This window comes from Cervus elaphus, chromosome 23 (assembly GCF_910594005.1).
Source record: "Cervus elaphus chromosome 23, mCerEla1.1, whole genome shotgun sequence".
In the NCBI taxonomy this organism is placed as follows: domain Eukaryota; kingdom Metazoa; phylum Chordata; class Mammalia; order Artiodactyla; family Cervidae; genus Cervus; species Cervus elaphus.
Window position 1 is genome coordinate 65,374,284 of NC_057837.1, and position 17,642 is coordinate 65,391,925.

General features: G+C 49.3%; 1 protein-coding gene across 2 annotated transcripts in view; it reads right to left on the bottom strand.

The window, feature by feature from the left end:
• The window catches only part of SOGA1 (suppressor of glucose, autophagy associated 1), a 74,749-nt gene that overhangs the window by 10,190 nt on the left and 46,917 nt on the right, over window positions 1-17,642 (bottom strand). For both annotated transcript variants that reach the window (XM_043884361.1, XM_043884360.1), the window contains 7 exons: window positions 16,257-16,487; window positions 10,074-10,178; window positions 8,919-9,086; window positions 7,114-7,365; window positions 6,009-6,080; window positions 4,992-5,062; window positions 1,945-3,298 (listed from right to left, as the gene is read on the bottom strand). In XM_043884361.1, the coding sequence (XP_043740296.1) occupies window positions 1,945-3,298; window positions 4,992-5,062; window positions 6,009-6,080; window positions 7,114-7,365; window positions 8,919-9,086; window positions 10,074-10,178; window positions 16,257-16,487 (2,253 nt within the window). The remainder of the gene's footprint in view (window positions 1-1,944; window positions 3,299-4,991; window positions 5,063-6,008; window positions 6,081-7,113; window positions 7,366-8,918; window positions 9,087-10,073; window positions 10,179-16,256; window positions 16,488-17,642) is intronic.

Consider the following 17,642-nt stretch of genomic DNA (forward strand, 5'->3'; position numbering starts at 1 on the left):
TTTGATTGAGATTAATATTTAAACCAGTAGACAGAGTAAAGCTGCTTGCTCTCTCTAACGTGGGTGAGCCTCATCCAATCAGCTGGCGTACTGAACAGAACACAGAGTAAGAAAGAATTCTTGCTGCCTGATGACCTTTAGACTGGAACTACATCAGCTATATGTGCTGTACTGGAACTATACCATTGGCTCTTCTGTTCTCAGGCTTTTGGACTCAGTCTCTCTGTCTCTGTCTCTCTCTCTCTCCACACACACACACACACTCTCACGCATGCATAACCACAAATCCTACTGGTTTTGTTTCTCCAAGGAACTCTAATATAATGGCTATGTTCAGTTTGTAAGAATTCAATAAACCATATTTTTTACAGTATATATATTAAACTAAAAAAGGTTTAAGTCAAAAAAAATAGGAATAAATATTTTAAAGGTTTGTTTTGTTTTGTTTTAATTTAACGCAGCCAGAGAGTATAAGGAAGTAAAGCACTCACCATATACTCTTGGGGGTTCTAGAAACTCGACAAAGTCTTTGGAAAGGCAATTCAGCAACACTTATTAAATACTTTAACAATTTACCCATTTCTACAACTCAAAACTAAGGAGATAGCCAATTAAAATTAATTAATTCATTTTTTAAAAAACTAAGGAAATAATCTGCAATATGGAAAAATGCTTTTGTGTCAAGATGTTCACCACAGTATTATGTACAATAGGGAAAACCTAGAAACCAGCTAAACATATAAACCGTACAAATCACATGGGTCAATTCCAACCCATGCCATCTCTCTGTACCCCCACCTACAACCTTCCTTCACTCCCTGCGCTGCAGACCATGATAAGCCCCTGACCACAGCTGACTGGGCCAAGGGGGCCCACTGAACTCAAGTTACACCAATCAGTTTCTTCCTGAAATGTGGACTGGGACATAGGGATTTGACTCCATCTCTTTTAGGTGCTTGAACCAGAAGATGTTATAAAAGCAGAGAAGGGAGAGCCCACCTGGACCACATGCAAATACAACAGAGAGGGAGGGAGACAAGGACATCAGAGAAAACGAAGCTCAAAGCAGAGGAGAGGGAGGGACTTCCCTGGTGGTCTAGTGGCTAAGACTCCAAGTTCCCAATGCAGGGGTTCTGGGTTCAATCCTTGATCAGGGAACTAGATTCTGCCTGCCACAACTAAAAGATCCTGAGTTCTGCAAATAAGACCTGGCGCAAAGAGACAAACTTTATATATATATATATGTATATATATATTTTTTAAAGAGAGGAGAGGGAGACAGAGCAGCTTCTGGGGCCTTTGGATCCTTGCCCTTGGGTTCCATGGTATAAGCCGCTGTTTCCCTTTCTGCAACACTAACTTATTTGTTTTACTAATATGCACATAACCTTAACTAAATCTGAAATTGATATCCGGAGTGGAATGAGCAACAAAAGGGTCTCAGAATGGAAGCACTTGGGGATGGAGTCTTGGTGGGGTGGGGGCAGTGGTGTGCCAGGACATGTTTAAAGACTGGCTTCCCAGGAGTGAGAGGAGAAGTGCTGATTTTCAGCAATTCCACTTTTCACGGAGTAAATCCTCTCAGGGTACTAAGGTGACACCACTGAACACAGGGAGGTCCACGACTGGCTCTCATGAATCAAGGGAGCGGGCACATCGCTGGGTGATGGGAGAGCAGTGCCCATGCTCCTTGCCCGGAGGGGATGCTGGCAGTCTCTGGGGGTGTGCATGGGCAAGCCATGCTCACGGATCTAGTAATCAGACCGTGTGTCCATCAGGTCTGTTGTTCCAGGACGGAGGTCTTCCAACCCCCATCCCAGACCAGCACACGGACTTACTGAAACGCACAAGCCACAGGCCTGAGTTTGAAAACCAACGAGTTGGGACCTTATAAATCAATCTCAGCTCAAAAGAAAAAGGGCACCCCGCCCCCAACCCACCTACCTCATTGGGAAGGACGGTGGCTCCATCTCCATCTCGAGTGATACCATCCTTCCCCACCTGCGGGAGCACGGAGAGCCTGGCCTCCTCACTGCCGCCAGACTTGCCCACCTTCTTGTTCAGGATCCTGGCCATGCCCTCGGGCTGATGGTAGCTGGCGGGGGAGAGGGGCTCCGGCTTCTTAGCGCCGTCCTCCCCAGCCGCAGACGCCGTGGGGCTCGGCGCCCGGCCGCACACGTTGCGGAAGAACTCCTGCACGATGCCGTACTTGGGCGCTTCGGGCTTGGCCCGGGCCTCGGACATGCCAAGTTTCCAGACCGACTCCGTGCTCCCCGAGTGCTCCACCACGCTGAAGAGGCTGGACAGCCCGTCGTTGATGTTCCTCAGCACGGGGCTGTCCCGCGTGGTGGTGGAGCGGGCCCAGGCCGAGCCGTTCTGCTTGCCCTGGTGCAGGTTCCACAGGCTGCGGTCCTTGGCCCCGTCCAGCTTGGACACAGAGCGCCTCTGGAGCTTGGGCGAGCCGTACTTGGGTGAGCAGCAGGGCCGCTCGATGCGCGCGTGCACCTTGTCCAGGGAAGATGAGATCTGCTTGCTGCGCACGGACACGAGCGAGGAGCCACGCGGCGACCAGCTCTTGCCGTGAAGGCTGCCGCGGGGCGGGTCGGTCTGCAGGCCCACGCTGACCGTGCGGATGGTCTGCGTGCCCACGCTGGCCACGCCCACTGTCTGGCTGGACGTGCTCTTCACTTTCCGCTCCAGCGAGCCCGAGCGCATGGCCTGGCGCACGCAGTTGGTGATCTCCTTCATGTCGTCGCTCATGTTCCCTGACATCTCGAAGTCGTGCAGGGCCGCCGGGAAGCCAGGCCCCGCCGCCGAGGGGCCGCCCCCGGAGCCCCCGTCCAGGCGCTGCCGGGAGAAGTTGCAGAGCCATCGGCTGTAGGAGCTCTCGGCCAACCCGTCCGCCTCTGCCGATTCTTTGGGCTTGGCTGTAGTGAAGAGGAAGCCCGGCTCGATGATGATCTTCCCCTCCCTGTCATGGACCACGGGGACGCCCAGGCGCCGGGCCACCGGGGGGCTGTAGTACACGCGGATGCCCGTCTTGTCGGGTGCCGTGTAGCTGCGTTGCATCTGCCTCCCCGCCGGCTCCGGGCAGCCCAGGGCACCCAGGCGGTTGCAGTCACGGGGCGAGAGCCCTGGCTGTTCGGGGGCACCCTTTTCCGGGTCCACTGGCTGGGTGCCCACGAAGGCAAAGGCAGGGTTGTTGGGTAGCTTTTTGCCCCGGGAGGCTTCCCCGGCGAGGTACGGGGAACAGTCCAGCAAACTCTCAAACTCCGACATGGAGGAAACAGATTTGGTCCTGGGAAGAGCAGAAAAGGAACGGCTGAATTAGTAGATGCCTTATGCGGAGCAAGCACTCTGGTCTTCCTCGCTGGTCCCTGCGCTTCACGGGAGCCGGGACCACAACGGTCCTGCTCACCTCTTGTGAAAGATGCTGTGGTGCCCTGCCCTTCGCCCCCTCCACACGCACACCTACACGTGGAACACTGCATGCTCGGAACACCTGCCATTCTTCACCTGAGGGCTTTTTTTCTGTCTGCAGGAGCATACTTGGCTTCCATCCAGTTGTTGTTTAGTTGCTAAAGTCGTGTCCAACTCTTTTGTGACCCCCATGGTCTGTAGCCCACCAGGCTCCTCTGTCCATGGGATTTCCCAGGCAAGCATACTGGAGTGGGTTACCATTTCCTTCTCCAGATCTTCCAGACCTGGGGCTGGAACCCACATATCTTGCATTGTAGGCAGATTCTTTACCACTGAGCGGAAACTAAAAATTTGACATGATTTATAGACATAGCCATCAACAAACCATGGGTGGGGTTTGGTGGTTTGGTACCAGTCCCCAGGTACCCTTAGGTGGGAGAACTCATGCTCCACTCTGGCTCCCAGCAATGCTGTGAAATAGCTCCAGCTGCCCACGTGTAACCTGGTTGATAACACCTCCTTTACAGTGCTTTCCCTTTCCTGTCTCACTTCCAGACTTTTCCTGGAATCCCTTCCCAAATGTTCTGTTTGCACTCAAATCCTTGCCTGAAGCCTTACTTTTGGGGAGTCCAATCTAGGACTTCCCAGGTGGCTCAAACGGTAAAGAATCTGCCTGCAATGCAGGAGACCTAGGTTCGATCCCTGGATTGGGAAGGGAATGGCAACCCACTCCAGTATTCTTGCCTGGGGAATTCCATGGCCAGAGGAGCCTGGCAGGCTATAGTCCATGCGGTCATCCAGACATGACTGAGTAACTAACAACAAATAATAACACGATCTAGGACACCATTTAACCTCTGACCCAGACCTGGTATGCGTGCTGCCTGATGACTGTAAGTGCCAGGCACACATAAGAACATTGCACACGTCAGACCATTCAGTCCTCGGACAAGTCTGGGGGCAGTTCCTGTTACCCCACAGGTAGAGATGGGAAGTACAGCACCAGGGCACAGAACTAGAACTTGCATTGCTGAAACTCAAATCTCACATCACAACTCCAGAGCCACCCTCCTCCCTGGGGCTCACCTGGCTTTGGGCTGCTCACATGGCCCCTGTGGGGTTCTGTTACCCCAACTTTCTTCAAGGGTTTCCTAATGGTGGAAACATGGTCCCGAGAGCCCCGGGGGTTTCCCTGGCTATAGCACAGGGCTGGGCCCAGAGGATGATGCTCACTACTACCAGGAATAGAGGTCCAGGAGGACTCTCCAAACTCCAGAGACAGGAAGAACCCCAAGAGGAGCTAAATAGTTTCTTTCTCAGCTAGGATACGCTGGGGCCCATTTTCCATGACTAGAATAAAAAAAAAAAAAATCACAGGCTAGAATTGCTATCACCCAAAGGTTCCCAGCTCCTAAGTGGCTGGGGTTCCACAAAAAACATCCCCGTGTTCTCTCAATTCAGTGGAGGTGCAGGGCTGGGCACGCGGAGCAGAGAAGAAAGGCAAAGTGGCAGGGTAGACCGCCGGGCGGGGGCTAGGGCAGGGGCAGGGCTCGGGACAGGGCTGCCAGCACCTCTTTAAGCCGGTTCCCACAAGCTCAGCTTCAGAAACAGCTTCTTTGTCGTGGATCTTTTCACTGCGGGTCTGTCATGGAAGAGAGACAGGAAAGGGTCAGTCTGGCCACAGTGTGGGAGCTGGCCCAAGCTCTCTGAGTCTCCTCCTGTAGAGCAGGAGTCTTGTCAGCACTGACCTAGAAGCCCATTGGTCAGTTTCTACCTACAATGCATCTAACCCCGCCCCTCATAGGTATGTGATCCAAGCTTGGCCAATCCACGGTCCAAGAGAGAACCCAAGAGAGTCTATTTAGAACTTACTGTGAATGTAATGGCAGCAACAAAGCAACCAGTAGCCACTGCTCAGTTGAAGGTGAAAGCAGTGATCTGAGGTCTTGTTTGAGGTTTGCCCCACCCTGGTTCCAGAACAAGTCCTAAGACATGCATTAGTTTTCTGACCTGGCATCACCAACCCTCTTGAGCCCCTAATGAAATCCTCAACTACTTCAGTTCCCCAGAATTGGCTTTTGCTGCTTGCAACCAAATCTAAGTCACCACATCCTCAGGCTGTCATGAGCAAGGGCTTGCATGGTCACTGTTTCATTACTCAGTGTGTTGCTATATGGACAGTGCACCTGAGGTTCAGCAGCAAACTTCCCTGATTAATCTCCACAACCTGGGCTGGGCTAACACAGAGGATATGATTTTTATTTTACCAGTGAGGCAACTGAGGCCCAAAGAGACAGAGTGACTTGCCCAGGATCACAAAGCTCTTTTGGATGCCCTGTTTTTGAGAAAGGCATAATTAAAACCAGAGAGACACCTAACCTTTCTCCCCAGGCATGGAAGGATGGAGCTGGCAAGGAGGGGACCTTCACAGGTCTTAAGGCTGGAATCATAAAGTAGAGACCTCAGGATTGAGGAGCCCAAGGGGGTGAGGGTATATGATCTATGGGACAGGATTAGCATCCTCCTGGTCACATTTCCCCCAAGTGAGGGACTTTGCAGTATAACCAGGAGGCTGTCGCCTCTCTCACCTCTTTCCAGCTGTTATCCTGCTTCTCCAGATCTGAGTGCTTTAGGACCCAGGGGTCAGCAGCTTTCTGCAGCTGGACAAGAATAAAGAAGGTGGTCACGTACAGGCAAAGCTGGGGAGGAGGGCCCTGTTTTGTGCGGTGCCATTCCCCAGGCTCCACTCTGCAGCCCAGATGAGCCAGATCATGGGCTCGGAGCCACCTTCCAAATGGACAGCAGCTCTGAGCCAACAAAGTGGGTTTGGCAAATGATCATGAAACCAACCACTTATAGGCATCCTCATAAGTGTCATTATCTCAAATACAGTAATAGTTGTTATTACTATGTTAATTCATGCTGCAGTTCCTGGAACAGCTACATCAGCTAAGCAGCAGCTGAATAACATGAAAGTGGTGTCTCCACACTAGGTATGCTAAGCAGCAATTAAACTGAATGGCATGCCTCTGCACTCTGTTGTGAACAGCTCTCTATGAAAGAGGCAAAATGTAAATAATATACGTATTACGATTCAATTAATGATAAAAAAAATCTCTGAATGTAAATTTAAACAGCAAGAAAGGGAGGGAGTGGGTTGAAGTATGCTTTTGCAGTATTTGAGTCTTATATAAAGATGAAGTCCTGATTTATACAACTGAAATAATAAAGGATAAAGTCACAGAGTTTGATAAGCTAGGCACACATTAACTGTAGTGGGGCTACAGTCAATGACTGATTTTCCTATTTCCCCCAGAGAACTCTAATTTTCATGAGGAACCAGCCTTGGTTCTTCCCTCTTGGTTCAAGGGATTTGGTAGGCTCTAGATGTGGGCATATGACTCATATCTGGCTGATCAGAGCCGTGTGAAAAAAGAAAACTCTCTTCCCATTGCAAAGGCTAAGCTGTGAGGATGTGAACACAAAATTCAAAGAGGCCACATTGGAGGACAGCTTGCTTTGGAATAAAACACAGGAAAGCAAGCCTATGAGACCAGCAGAGAGGAAGACTCGGTCCCTACTGCAGCCTCTGAGCACACGGATCCAGCGCTACATGAAGGAGTCCTCCCTCTGGTCTGTGCCCACAACACCCCGCTTGTGGCTTGAGGCGGCTGGGGCTGGGACAGGCCTCACCTGGCTCAGGCGATTCTGCAGCTCCTTTAGCTGCTGCTCCACCTGCTGCTTCTCGCCCTGGAGCCGCTCCACCAGCTGCAGCTTCTCCTGCGCCCAGTTGTGCTCGCCGATCTGCAGCTGCCGCGTCAGCTCCATGACCGCGCTGTAGGACTCGGCCAGCAAGTGCTGCTGCTCCTCCCGCTCCCTCTGCAGGGCTGCCTTCCAGTCAGGCCCCGTCCGATCCCCAGCCCCCTTCCCAGCCTTCAGCTCCATCTGGGGAAGGAAGAGCAAACTGGGTGGCTGGCCCTGGGAGGCCCCTTGCCGTCCCCCTCCTGTGATCTTCCCTCCCGGGCATCAACAGAGGGTAGGCAAAGGCAGGAGGGGCCCCTCCTCCGAGGACCCCCTCCCCCAGGAGCCATCGCTGACCTCCTCAGTTAGAACTAGTCTCTTCTCACAATCAAGGCTTGTGTGGCACAGTTTCTACACACCAAGCTCCGTGCTAAGGGCTTTTCAGGCATTATGTGTATCCTCAAGAAAACTCAACAAGATAACTACCATTTTTGATATTTTTACCAAGGAGGAAGAGGTTCAGAGAGGTTACTTTTCCCAGGTCACATAGCTACAAAATGGCAGAGGTTCCTAGTTATTGCTTCTCATGATATTTCATCAACACTTACCAAGGTTTACAGTTAGTGGGAGATACACGCAGTCTAAACATAAAAAAAAATGTGTGCAGGAATCACTCAAGAGTAATGGCTTTCCTGGTCCCAAGCTCGGGAGAGGGGGGTGCAGGAGGTAAAGATGCCATCTATAGGCATCCCACACCCCAGGCTGTGGTCAGATTCCCACGGGGAAGGGGCACCTGGAATGGCTGGGGTTGCGGGAGCAGTATGAACAGCGGACACTGTGGGAAGTGCAGGCGGGAGGAGAGCTGTGAGATCTGCAGGGAAGGGTGGGAGGACAGAACGGCAGCACCGGGAAGCCAGAAGTTTGAGAATTGGGAAGAAGGGGGGGATCATGGTCATGAGAAGCCAGGAGGGCAAAGGTTTGGGGAGTGAGGATCAGGTCTGCTGTTTACTAGCTGGGTGATCTTGGAGAAGAAACTGAACTCCTCTGTGCCTGTCTTGTCATTTGCCCAACAAAGATAATTGGTGTACCCACCTCCAAGGGGCCCAAGACGCCTGGGAAGGAAGCCTGCAGCAGGGGCAGGGGGAAGGAAGCTGGGCCGTGGGGGAGGGACGGGGTGGTGAGAGCCCCTCTGAGTGGGAGGAAGCCCACCCTCGCACTTCTCAGACCAGAGTAGGGGGCACTACTGCCAGGCACACAGCAGAGACTAAATACCCAGGGCTCCTGGTTAAGGGTCCTTTGAATTATTTGGGTTGTAGGGAGGGGAGTCCCCCACTGTGGGGGGAGGGAGCAAAACAGCGCCAGGCAGCAGAAAGTTAAGGGGACTTTACAAGGACAGCAGGCCACAGAAGTCTGGGTGTGAGGATGAGGAATGCCACCAGGTGCAGACAGGTGTTTAAGTGTTCTGGCCTCACCTGTGAGCCTGTGGTGTGGGAAAGGTGCCTGTGATGCCCCCAGGCTCCTTTGCCAACCCCTCACCTGCCTTTCCTAGCCCAGAGACCCCCAGTCTCCACTGCTTCTGGTATCCTTGCTGTGTGATCTAGTCAAGGCTCTTGCCTTCTCTGGGCCACAAAGTAAGTAAAGTGATTCCTATGCTTCTAGGAGCGTGGCTTGGCCATCCTGTTTCCCAGTCTGACAGCTGAGACCGTGGCAGGGACAGGAACGAGGAGAGGGATGTCTCTGACTGGTGAGAGACTCACCAGGGCAGTATGGCTCTTGAGCTCCGCCCGCTCTGTTTCCCAGGTGGCCTTGGCCTTGGCAAACTGTTGCTGAAGCTCAGTCAGACCACGGCGTTCATCCCGGAGCAGCCAGCATAGCTCCTTCAGCGTCACCTTCATGTCAGCCAGTGTCTTGATGTACTCATTGGGCTGCAGATGGGGGCAAGGGCTCAGTCAGGAGTTTTCAGAGTGGCAAGGAGGGCAGGCTGGACTGGGAACTCATCCAGAGTTCAGTCTGGGACTCTACCAGGCCTTAGACAAGTCCCACGACTGCTCTGGGTCATCTCTTCATAAAACAGGCATAACAAGCCCAGCCCAGGCCCCCTCCAAGGCTGACACATGCCCCAGCTTCACATAAACACAAAATTCTGTAGTTACAGCAATTATTCAGCCTAATGCTAAGCTGGGCCCTGGCTTCTCTGAGGCTCTGCAGCATCTAGGCCTGGGTCTTTCTCCCTGCTTAGCAACTGCATTCTCTGACCCACCAGGGCCTAGATGAGCAGTCTGAACCCTGGAGCCTACCTGACTATCTGCCTTAGGCCTAATCTTCTCTCCTGGGCACATGAACTGTTTCCCACCTATAACCCAGCTTAGTGTGGGTACCCCTGGGAGCCTGACCCCACTGCGCCACTACCCCCTGCCTTGATTTGAAAGTTCCTGATCCTAGGCCACAAAGTCTTTCTTCACACAACTCACTCCAGCCTGCTGTCCTTAACCCCACTACGTACATCCCAAGCTGCAGCCAGTCTCAGAATACCTTGCCACATCTCTGCATACATACTTCTTTTGGTACAGAATGGCCTTTTCCTCATTCTTTATTAGGGAAGCTCCTATTCATCCTTCAAAACCCACCACCTAAAACCCCTTCTCTGTAATACCATCCCCTACACTCTGAACAGAATTAACTGCTCTCTTACCCATGACCCCACAGTCCATCATCCGATCCTCTATCACTGCCCTGGAATGACTTATGTACCCCATAGTGCTGAGCATCTGGGGCCAGTGACCAGGCAGCGACCCTCTATAGCTCTAGTCCCTGGTGTAGGACTGCAGTCAGAGAAAGCAGCAAGACGTGATCACTAAACAGACAAAGGAACAAATGGACAGGACAGGACTGGAAATGGGCTGAGAATTCACCGTGTTTTGGGTCCAGCTGTCCCCTGTGCAGGTCTTGTTATCAGAATGCTGAGCATTCAATTCCTCTTCCTCCATTAGCAGGTACAGCTCCTTCATGCTATTTACCTATTTTTTAAAAAACACACTGATCAGGGGGTGGCAAGGCGTCATGCCTGGGGGTCTGACCTTCAGGGGGAGAGGATACAGGCTAGTGACTCAGATAAAAAGGGGGCTGAGTAGACAGGCAGGAAGCAAGTATGAGGATTTATGGACCAAAGGCACCCCAGCTAGGCACTGATTTCCCAAATTTTAACTTTTACTCCTAGGCACCGTCCAGGCCAAGGAGCCTAGCTAGAGAGTCAGGTCCTTCTGGCCCTCTCCCCTACCCCACAACCATCTCTTCTGCCTCAAGAACCATGAGACATCCCTGAGAACTACTCAGAAATAGCTCTGTTGTCAAAGGAGGCACAGTGATTGGATGAAAAGGGCCACAAGGCACCCTCTTAACTATAGAAAAGGGCAACCAGAGGTTTGGGTAGACAGACGGGGCCCTTCCTGGGGGCGGGGGTTGCTATTAATTGATTCTGGACAGGAGTCCAGAGTCAGCCCAGGAGACCAGGGCTAGTTCAAGAAGGGAGAGAAGGAGAAGAAGAGGGTGCTTATTTACTATTCATTAATTCATTCATTCAACACTTTTTTTTTTTTTTAAGCTGTGCCTGGCAGCATGTGGGATCTTAGTTCCCTGATCCAGGATCAAACCTGTGCCCCTGTATTGACAGATGAAATTTTAACCACTGGACCACCAAAGAAGTCCCTTATTTGACAGATATTAATTGAAATCCTGCCATGCCCCAGGTCCTTGTTCAAAGCTGGTGATATGTCAGTGAGCAAGACAGATGAAAAACCCTGGTCCCCTCGAGCCTCCATTCCAGGAGCAATAAAACAAACAGATATGTGAAATACATGAAATGTCATTAAGTATATGAAATGTTCCACCATGATAAGTGCTATGAGGAGGAGAACCGTGAAAGGAGCTAGGATGTGCTGCACTGGGTGGTCAAGGAAGGCCTCAGGGAGGAGGTAGTATTTGGGCAAACTTCTGAAGGAAGTAAAAGAATAAGTCATGTGAAGACCTGCAGGTTGAGAATTCCAGGGAACGACCACAGCAAATGCAAAGGCCCTGAGGTGGGGACAAGTGTGTCTGAGGAAGAGCAAGAGAGCCAGGGAGGAAGTGAGAGGCACAGGGACCAAGGCGGGTTGACCAGGTGGTGTAGGGACTTCCGCTTCTACTCTGGGTGACGTGGGAGCCAGAGGAGGGCTGTGCTTAGGAGTGACAGCGACCTGACTTCCAATTTTGTGAGATCACTCTGGCTGCTGTGTTGGGATACTTTATAGGGTAGAAACAGAGCTCCACAGCACCAGGGGGCACCATCCACATGGAGTACACGCAGCCTGGTACCTGCCTGTTTTGAATAAAAGATGCTCAGTGGAAAGGTGCAAGGGCAACGACAGGAAGACCAGTTAGGAGGCTGCAGTGATAATCCAGGCAAAAAGTGATGATGGTTCAGATGGGGGTGGTGACAGGGCTGGGCAGTGCAGCCGGGGCAGATTCTGTAGATTCCAGATAGATTCACCATGTGCAGGAAAGGCCACGGAAGCCAAGTGCCTGGACAAGCTTTCCAAGGCAATAGGCAAAGGTCAAAAGGAGAGATGTGGCCTGAGGGCTATAAACCCTGGCGACTGTGACGTTAAGGGGTCAGTTCAGGGAGAAAAGGAGGGTCCAGACAAGAAGACTGAGAAGGAGCAACCAGTGAGGTAGAAGGAAAGCCAAAAGAATATGGTGTCCTAAAAACCAAACGAAAAAAAAAGAAAAAAAAAAAAAAAAAACGGAAAAAAAAAAAAACCAAACGAAGAAGCTTCCGGGGTCAGGGCAGGCACTGGGAAGCATGTGTGAGTAGAAGGGCCTATGTGAGTAAACACCCAGTTCCGTCCTTGGTCACCAGTATCTAAACATACAAACTTTAAAAAAAAATTATTTATTTATTTTATTTTTGGCCACGCTGAGTCTTTGTTGCTACATGCCAGCTTTCTCTAGTTGCAGTGAGCAGGGACTACTCTCTAGTTGTAGTGCCTGGGTTCCTCACTGCAATGGCTTCTCTTGTTGAGGAGCCTAGGCTCTAGGGTGTGTGAGCTTCAGTAGTTGTGGTGCACAGGCTTAGTTGCCCCGTGGCATGTGGAATCTTCCTGGACCAGGGATCCCATGTCCTCTGCATTGGCAGGTGGATTCTCAACCACTGGATCACCAGGGAAGTCCAACATACAGACTTTATTATCTGTATACACAGGTGCACAATTCTTTCTCTGAAATTCTTTGATGCCGGGTGTGCTTGGAATTCAGAATTAATTGGGATGTAGAAAGATAATATGGTACCCACACTGTATATTATATAACAGCCCCATCTGGAGTAACACCCTGTGCTCACCAACACCAGTGTTTCCTCTTCAAACATGTGAATACTAATGAAATGGATAAATAGAGGTTTTGCTGCCAAATGAATATCAGGTCAAATTTTTCCATCTGAGTTAGACTCAACAAAACAGTTCTCAGAATTTCTGGATTTCAGAACTGAGGATAAGGAATCAAAGATCTTTATCTGTACTAGAATGGGGGTAGTACTTGTTTCCAAATCATAGGGTATGCGTAAAAGTGAAATGCAATTATCCACTGAGAGCATTTAACACAGTACCCAGGACACTAGAAATACTCAATATATGAGGGTTATCATTCACATACTCAGTTTTAATTCTGCATATGTGGACATATATATTCTTTAAAAGTATGAATATACATCATTTGTTATTTGTATTCCTGGGCCCTGGGCCCATGCATCTGAGTGCGTGCATGCTCAGTTGTGTCCAACTCTTTGCAACCCCATGCACTGTAGCTCGTCAGGCTCCTCTGTCCATGGAATTTTCCAAGAATACTGGAGTGGGTTGTCATTTCCTCCCCCAGAGGATCTTCCCAATCCAGGGATGGAACCCGAGTCTCTTGCATCTCCTGGGTTGGCAGGTGGATTTTTCACAAACTGAGCCACCTGGAAGCCCCTTATTTTATAGTTATATGTATTTTATTATGCATTTGTATATACATATTTTTATACACTGGGCTTTATATCATATTTTATATGTGTGTACATATACATATATTTTACAGTATGGATGGTTGTGCTTATTTCTTATTAATCATGTCTATTTCTAGCTATTCCCTTCTAGGTGATCTTCCTGACCCAAGGATTGAACTCAGGTCTCCTGCATTGCAAGCAGATTCTTTACTCTCTGAGCCACCACAAAAGCCCCTACACTTATTTTTTATTTATTTATGTCTATTTCAGTTAGTATGTTTCTATTTATTATAGGTATATATATCATTTCATTTTCTATGCTTATACCTTATTTTTCTCCTAAAGTAAGTTTCTGTTTCTCTGTTATCCCAGTACATTGACATGGCTAGAAAGATTTTCACCAAATATGGAGAATTTGCTTGCAACAAACTGATTTAAAATACAGGCTATATGACCTGTAGACAATTCATTTTGGGGGCAAAACATCTTCCCTAGCTGCCAAAATTGGGCTTCAGCTATGGAAAATAGTATAGAGGTTTCCCCAAAATTTTAAAATAGAACTCCTATATGATCTAGCAATCCCACTTGTGGGTATATATCCAAAGGAAATGAAATTTGGATCTCTCTGTGTTCACTGTGGCATTATTCACAATAGCCAAGATATAGAGACAACCTAAGTGTCTGTCTATGAATGAAAGGGTAAAGCAAATATGACATATGCACACAAGGAAATATTACTCAGTCTTATCAAAGAAGGAAATCCTACTATTTGTGATAATATGGATGAACCTGGAAGACATTATGCTAAGCAAAATCAGCTAGAGACGGAAATACAAATACTACAAGATCTCACTTATATGTGCAATCTGACAAACTCATACAAGCAGAGAGTGGAGTAGTGGTTGCCAGGGGCAGGCACAGGGAGGAATAGAGAATTCATGGGTAAGAGTTTCAGTTTTGTAAGATAGAGTTCTGGATGGTAGTGATGGTTGCACAAGAATGTGAATTAATGCTACTGAATTGTAAACTTAAAAATGGTTAAAATTTATGTTATACATATTTGACTATAATTTAAAAAATTATTTAAAAAAACAAACCACACTGGGCTTCATCCAGAGGCTTGTGTGGGACTTCCAAACAGGAGGGGTGGTCCTAAAGCAGACAGTGGTTTCAAATACTAGTACCCAGGGGTGGGAGGGAGGCTCAAGAGGGCGAGGGGATATGTAAATGTAAACAGGATTCATGTTGTTGTAAAGCAGAAACTAATACAATATGGTAAAGCAATTATATTCCAATAAATAAATACATGGATAAGATTAAAAAAAAAATAGTAGTACCCAGGTGTCACAAAGAGTGATGCTCAAGGGGCAGCCATGCTGGGCTTTCAAGGTGCTTTTCATAGGGGCACCTTTGGGTCAGACATTCCCAGACAAGGGCAGCAGTGAGCATGTCCACTGAAGCTGGTCAGCAGCTCTCTCTCGAGGCCCTTCAGGAGTAAGTGGGTGGCCTGTGAGAAGAATCATGAGCTCTGCTGGGGGAAGGGGAGGGAACACTTGCTACAGATTCAGGTCTGACCACCATCCCCTGCTACTGGGACAATCAGGCTACTCTAGGGGACCCCAGAGAGGGGTACACTGGGATGGCCACTAGTCTCCATTGACTGTGGAATGAGTAGCTTGAATGAGAGGAGGGCAAAGCCTGGTCTAGACCAGAGGTACCTGTACGCAAAAGGCCAGGTGAGCAGTGCCAATTCAGGTGGATGTGACAGGTATGACATCCTTACCTCTCCCCTTCTCCCAGTAACGTGACCGCGCTGGCTGATTGTGACAGAAGGATGAGGATCGAGGTCAAGGATCTGAGGTCAACCTGTAGCCTTCACAGGCTGAGGGACCAACGGGCCACATGAATCATTCCCAACCTTCACACATTCCCAAAGCCCCACTTGTCCTATTTCCTGCCACACCCAAATACTACCTGTATTATAACTGATGCTTTTAAGTCAACCTACTCTTTCTAGTTAAATAAAAAATAAATGTAAAAAAGAAAGGTGAGCGACTCCTCTGTTGGTCCAGTGACTAAGACTTCAAGCTCTTAATGCAGGGGGCCTGGGTTTGATCCCTGGTCAGGGAATTAGATCCCACATGTTGCAACTAAAGATACTGCATGCCACAACTAAGACTCGGCTCAGCCAAATAAATAAATATTTTTTAAATAAAATTAAAATTAAAAAGGAAGTTGATATTATTACTAAAAATGGAAAGTCACTGTCCATTACCATTGTCAAAGAAAATATGAAAAATAAAATAGGGGCTTCCCTGTTATCTCAGTAGTAAAGAATCTGCCTGTCAATGCAGGAGACATGGGTTCGATCCCTGATCCAGGAGGATTCTGCATGCCTGTTAAGCAAAAGCCAGACACAAAAGACTACAGTCTTTATATGAAGTTTTAGAACAGGTGAAATTAACCCATGGTGTTTATGAAGCCAGAATAGTGCTGACTGCTGGGATGGGCATATCACCTGGGGAACTGGGGAACCTTCTGGGGCACTGGAAATGTGCTCATTGTAATCTGGGGGATGTTATACTATGTATCGGTGGGGTGTATTCTATAAAACTTCATTAGCTGTACACATAAGATGTGTGCATTTTACTGTATATAAATTATACCTTAAAAGATTAAAAAAACCATTAATATATATCATATTTGCATATGATGCAAAAGCAACAAAACTAGATCATTAAGTTCACCCAGATACGGTTGCCAGCTGAAGACTCAGTCTTGTTAAAAAGGGAAACCAACAAATACCAGAGAGGTGTTAAAGACCTTCTGGCCCCCAAGGAGATTTCCTCCTGGAGAGGCTGGGACCAAGTCTTCCCCGCCTATCCCCAGCAACTGCCACAGCACTCAGCGAAGAGCTGTCAACAAACTGATGCTGAATGAGTGAATGAATGCAGGGATGGAAGCTGCAAGCTGATGGCTCGGATTTGAGCCCGAGGGCTGTGTTGACCCAGCTGGGTGCCCCTTCCCCTCCTCTCTCTTCCACCCAACCCCCACCCCAGTCCCAGTCCCAGGGGAACCATACCTCAAGGAAGTCATCCCCCTCGCTGGGCAAAACCTTGCCCTGCCGCCAGCGCTTGAGGAACCACCTGAGCTTCATGAAGAGCAGGAGGAAGTTGTGCTTGAACTGCTGGGACTCCTGCACCAACATGTTCTTCTCCTGGCTCCAGAATTTCTGCTCCAGCCTCCGCTGTAGGCTCAGACTCTGGAGCTCAAACTCGCGCCGCAGGAGCGCCCTCTGCTGGTCCTCCTTCAGCTGCAAGAGGGACCAGAGCATGAGCCAGCCCAGCTGTCTTGGGGACCCCGATTCATCCCATTCCAGGCCTCAGATAAACGCAGAAATTACATGTGGTGCCTAGTGGTGACCCTGCTGGGGATTCTATCCCTCGCAGTTCATTCTGTTGAAATAAACACTTCCCTCTGCTACTCCAGGGGAAGGAAACTCATAAAAACAGCAGCAATCACAGTAATCAGTGAAAGTGCTGGGATCTGAACCTGCTCTGTCTGATTATAAAAACATTGGCTTTATCTAATGAGCCCAGGTGGGCTTCCCTGGTGGCTCAGATGGTAAAGAATCTCCCTGCAATGCAGGAGACCCAGGTTCAATCCCTGGGTCAGGAAGATCCCCTGGAGAAGGGAAAGACTACCCACTCCAGTATTCTTGCCTAAAGAATCCCATGGACAGAGGAGCCTGGCAGGCTACAGTCCATGGGGTGGCAAAGAGTCGGAAAAGACTGAGCGACTAACACTTTCACGTTTTCACAATGAGCCCATACGAGCACCAGTGTTTCAGGTGGACTCTCACATTTAATGAGACACCTGGGAGGGTGAGTGATGACGGCAGGGAGGGGTGACCCAACATGCAAAGCAAAGGCCATGCTGAGGGTGAGGAAGGCTGACATGAATACCCTAGGAAGCAATGAGGTATCATGGCTCAGAGCGAACCAATAACCTGGATTAAAATCCCAGCCCCACCTCGCCCTGCAAGTGGAGTCCTGGGCAAAGCACTTCAGCCCTCTGGGCATCAGTTTTTCTAGGTGTAAAAGGGGGACACCTCACAGGGGAAAACATGAGGATTAAAGGACATGATGTGTGGAAAGTGCATTGCAATTCTGACATACAGTAAGGGCTTCATAAATGATTTCTACTAGTAGAACTACCATCTTGATTACCAACTAGGACTGTGGACTTTCTAATACAGAACTTCAGCTCTGAAGGGGGCAATATTTCATAGACAGGACACTGAGGCCCCAAGAGGAGACAGGATGGGCCTCAGGTCATACAGACAGTCCGTGACAAGCCCAGGATTCCAGCCTAGCACAGTTAATGCATAAGCACCAGTGCAGCATGCAGTGCAGACACAGGTTGCCCCTCACATGCTTGCCTCTGAAAAACCCAAGGACCACCAAGG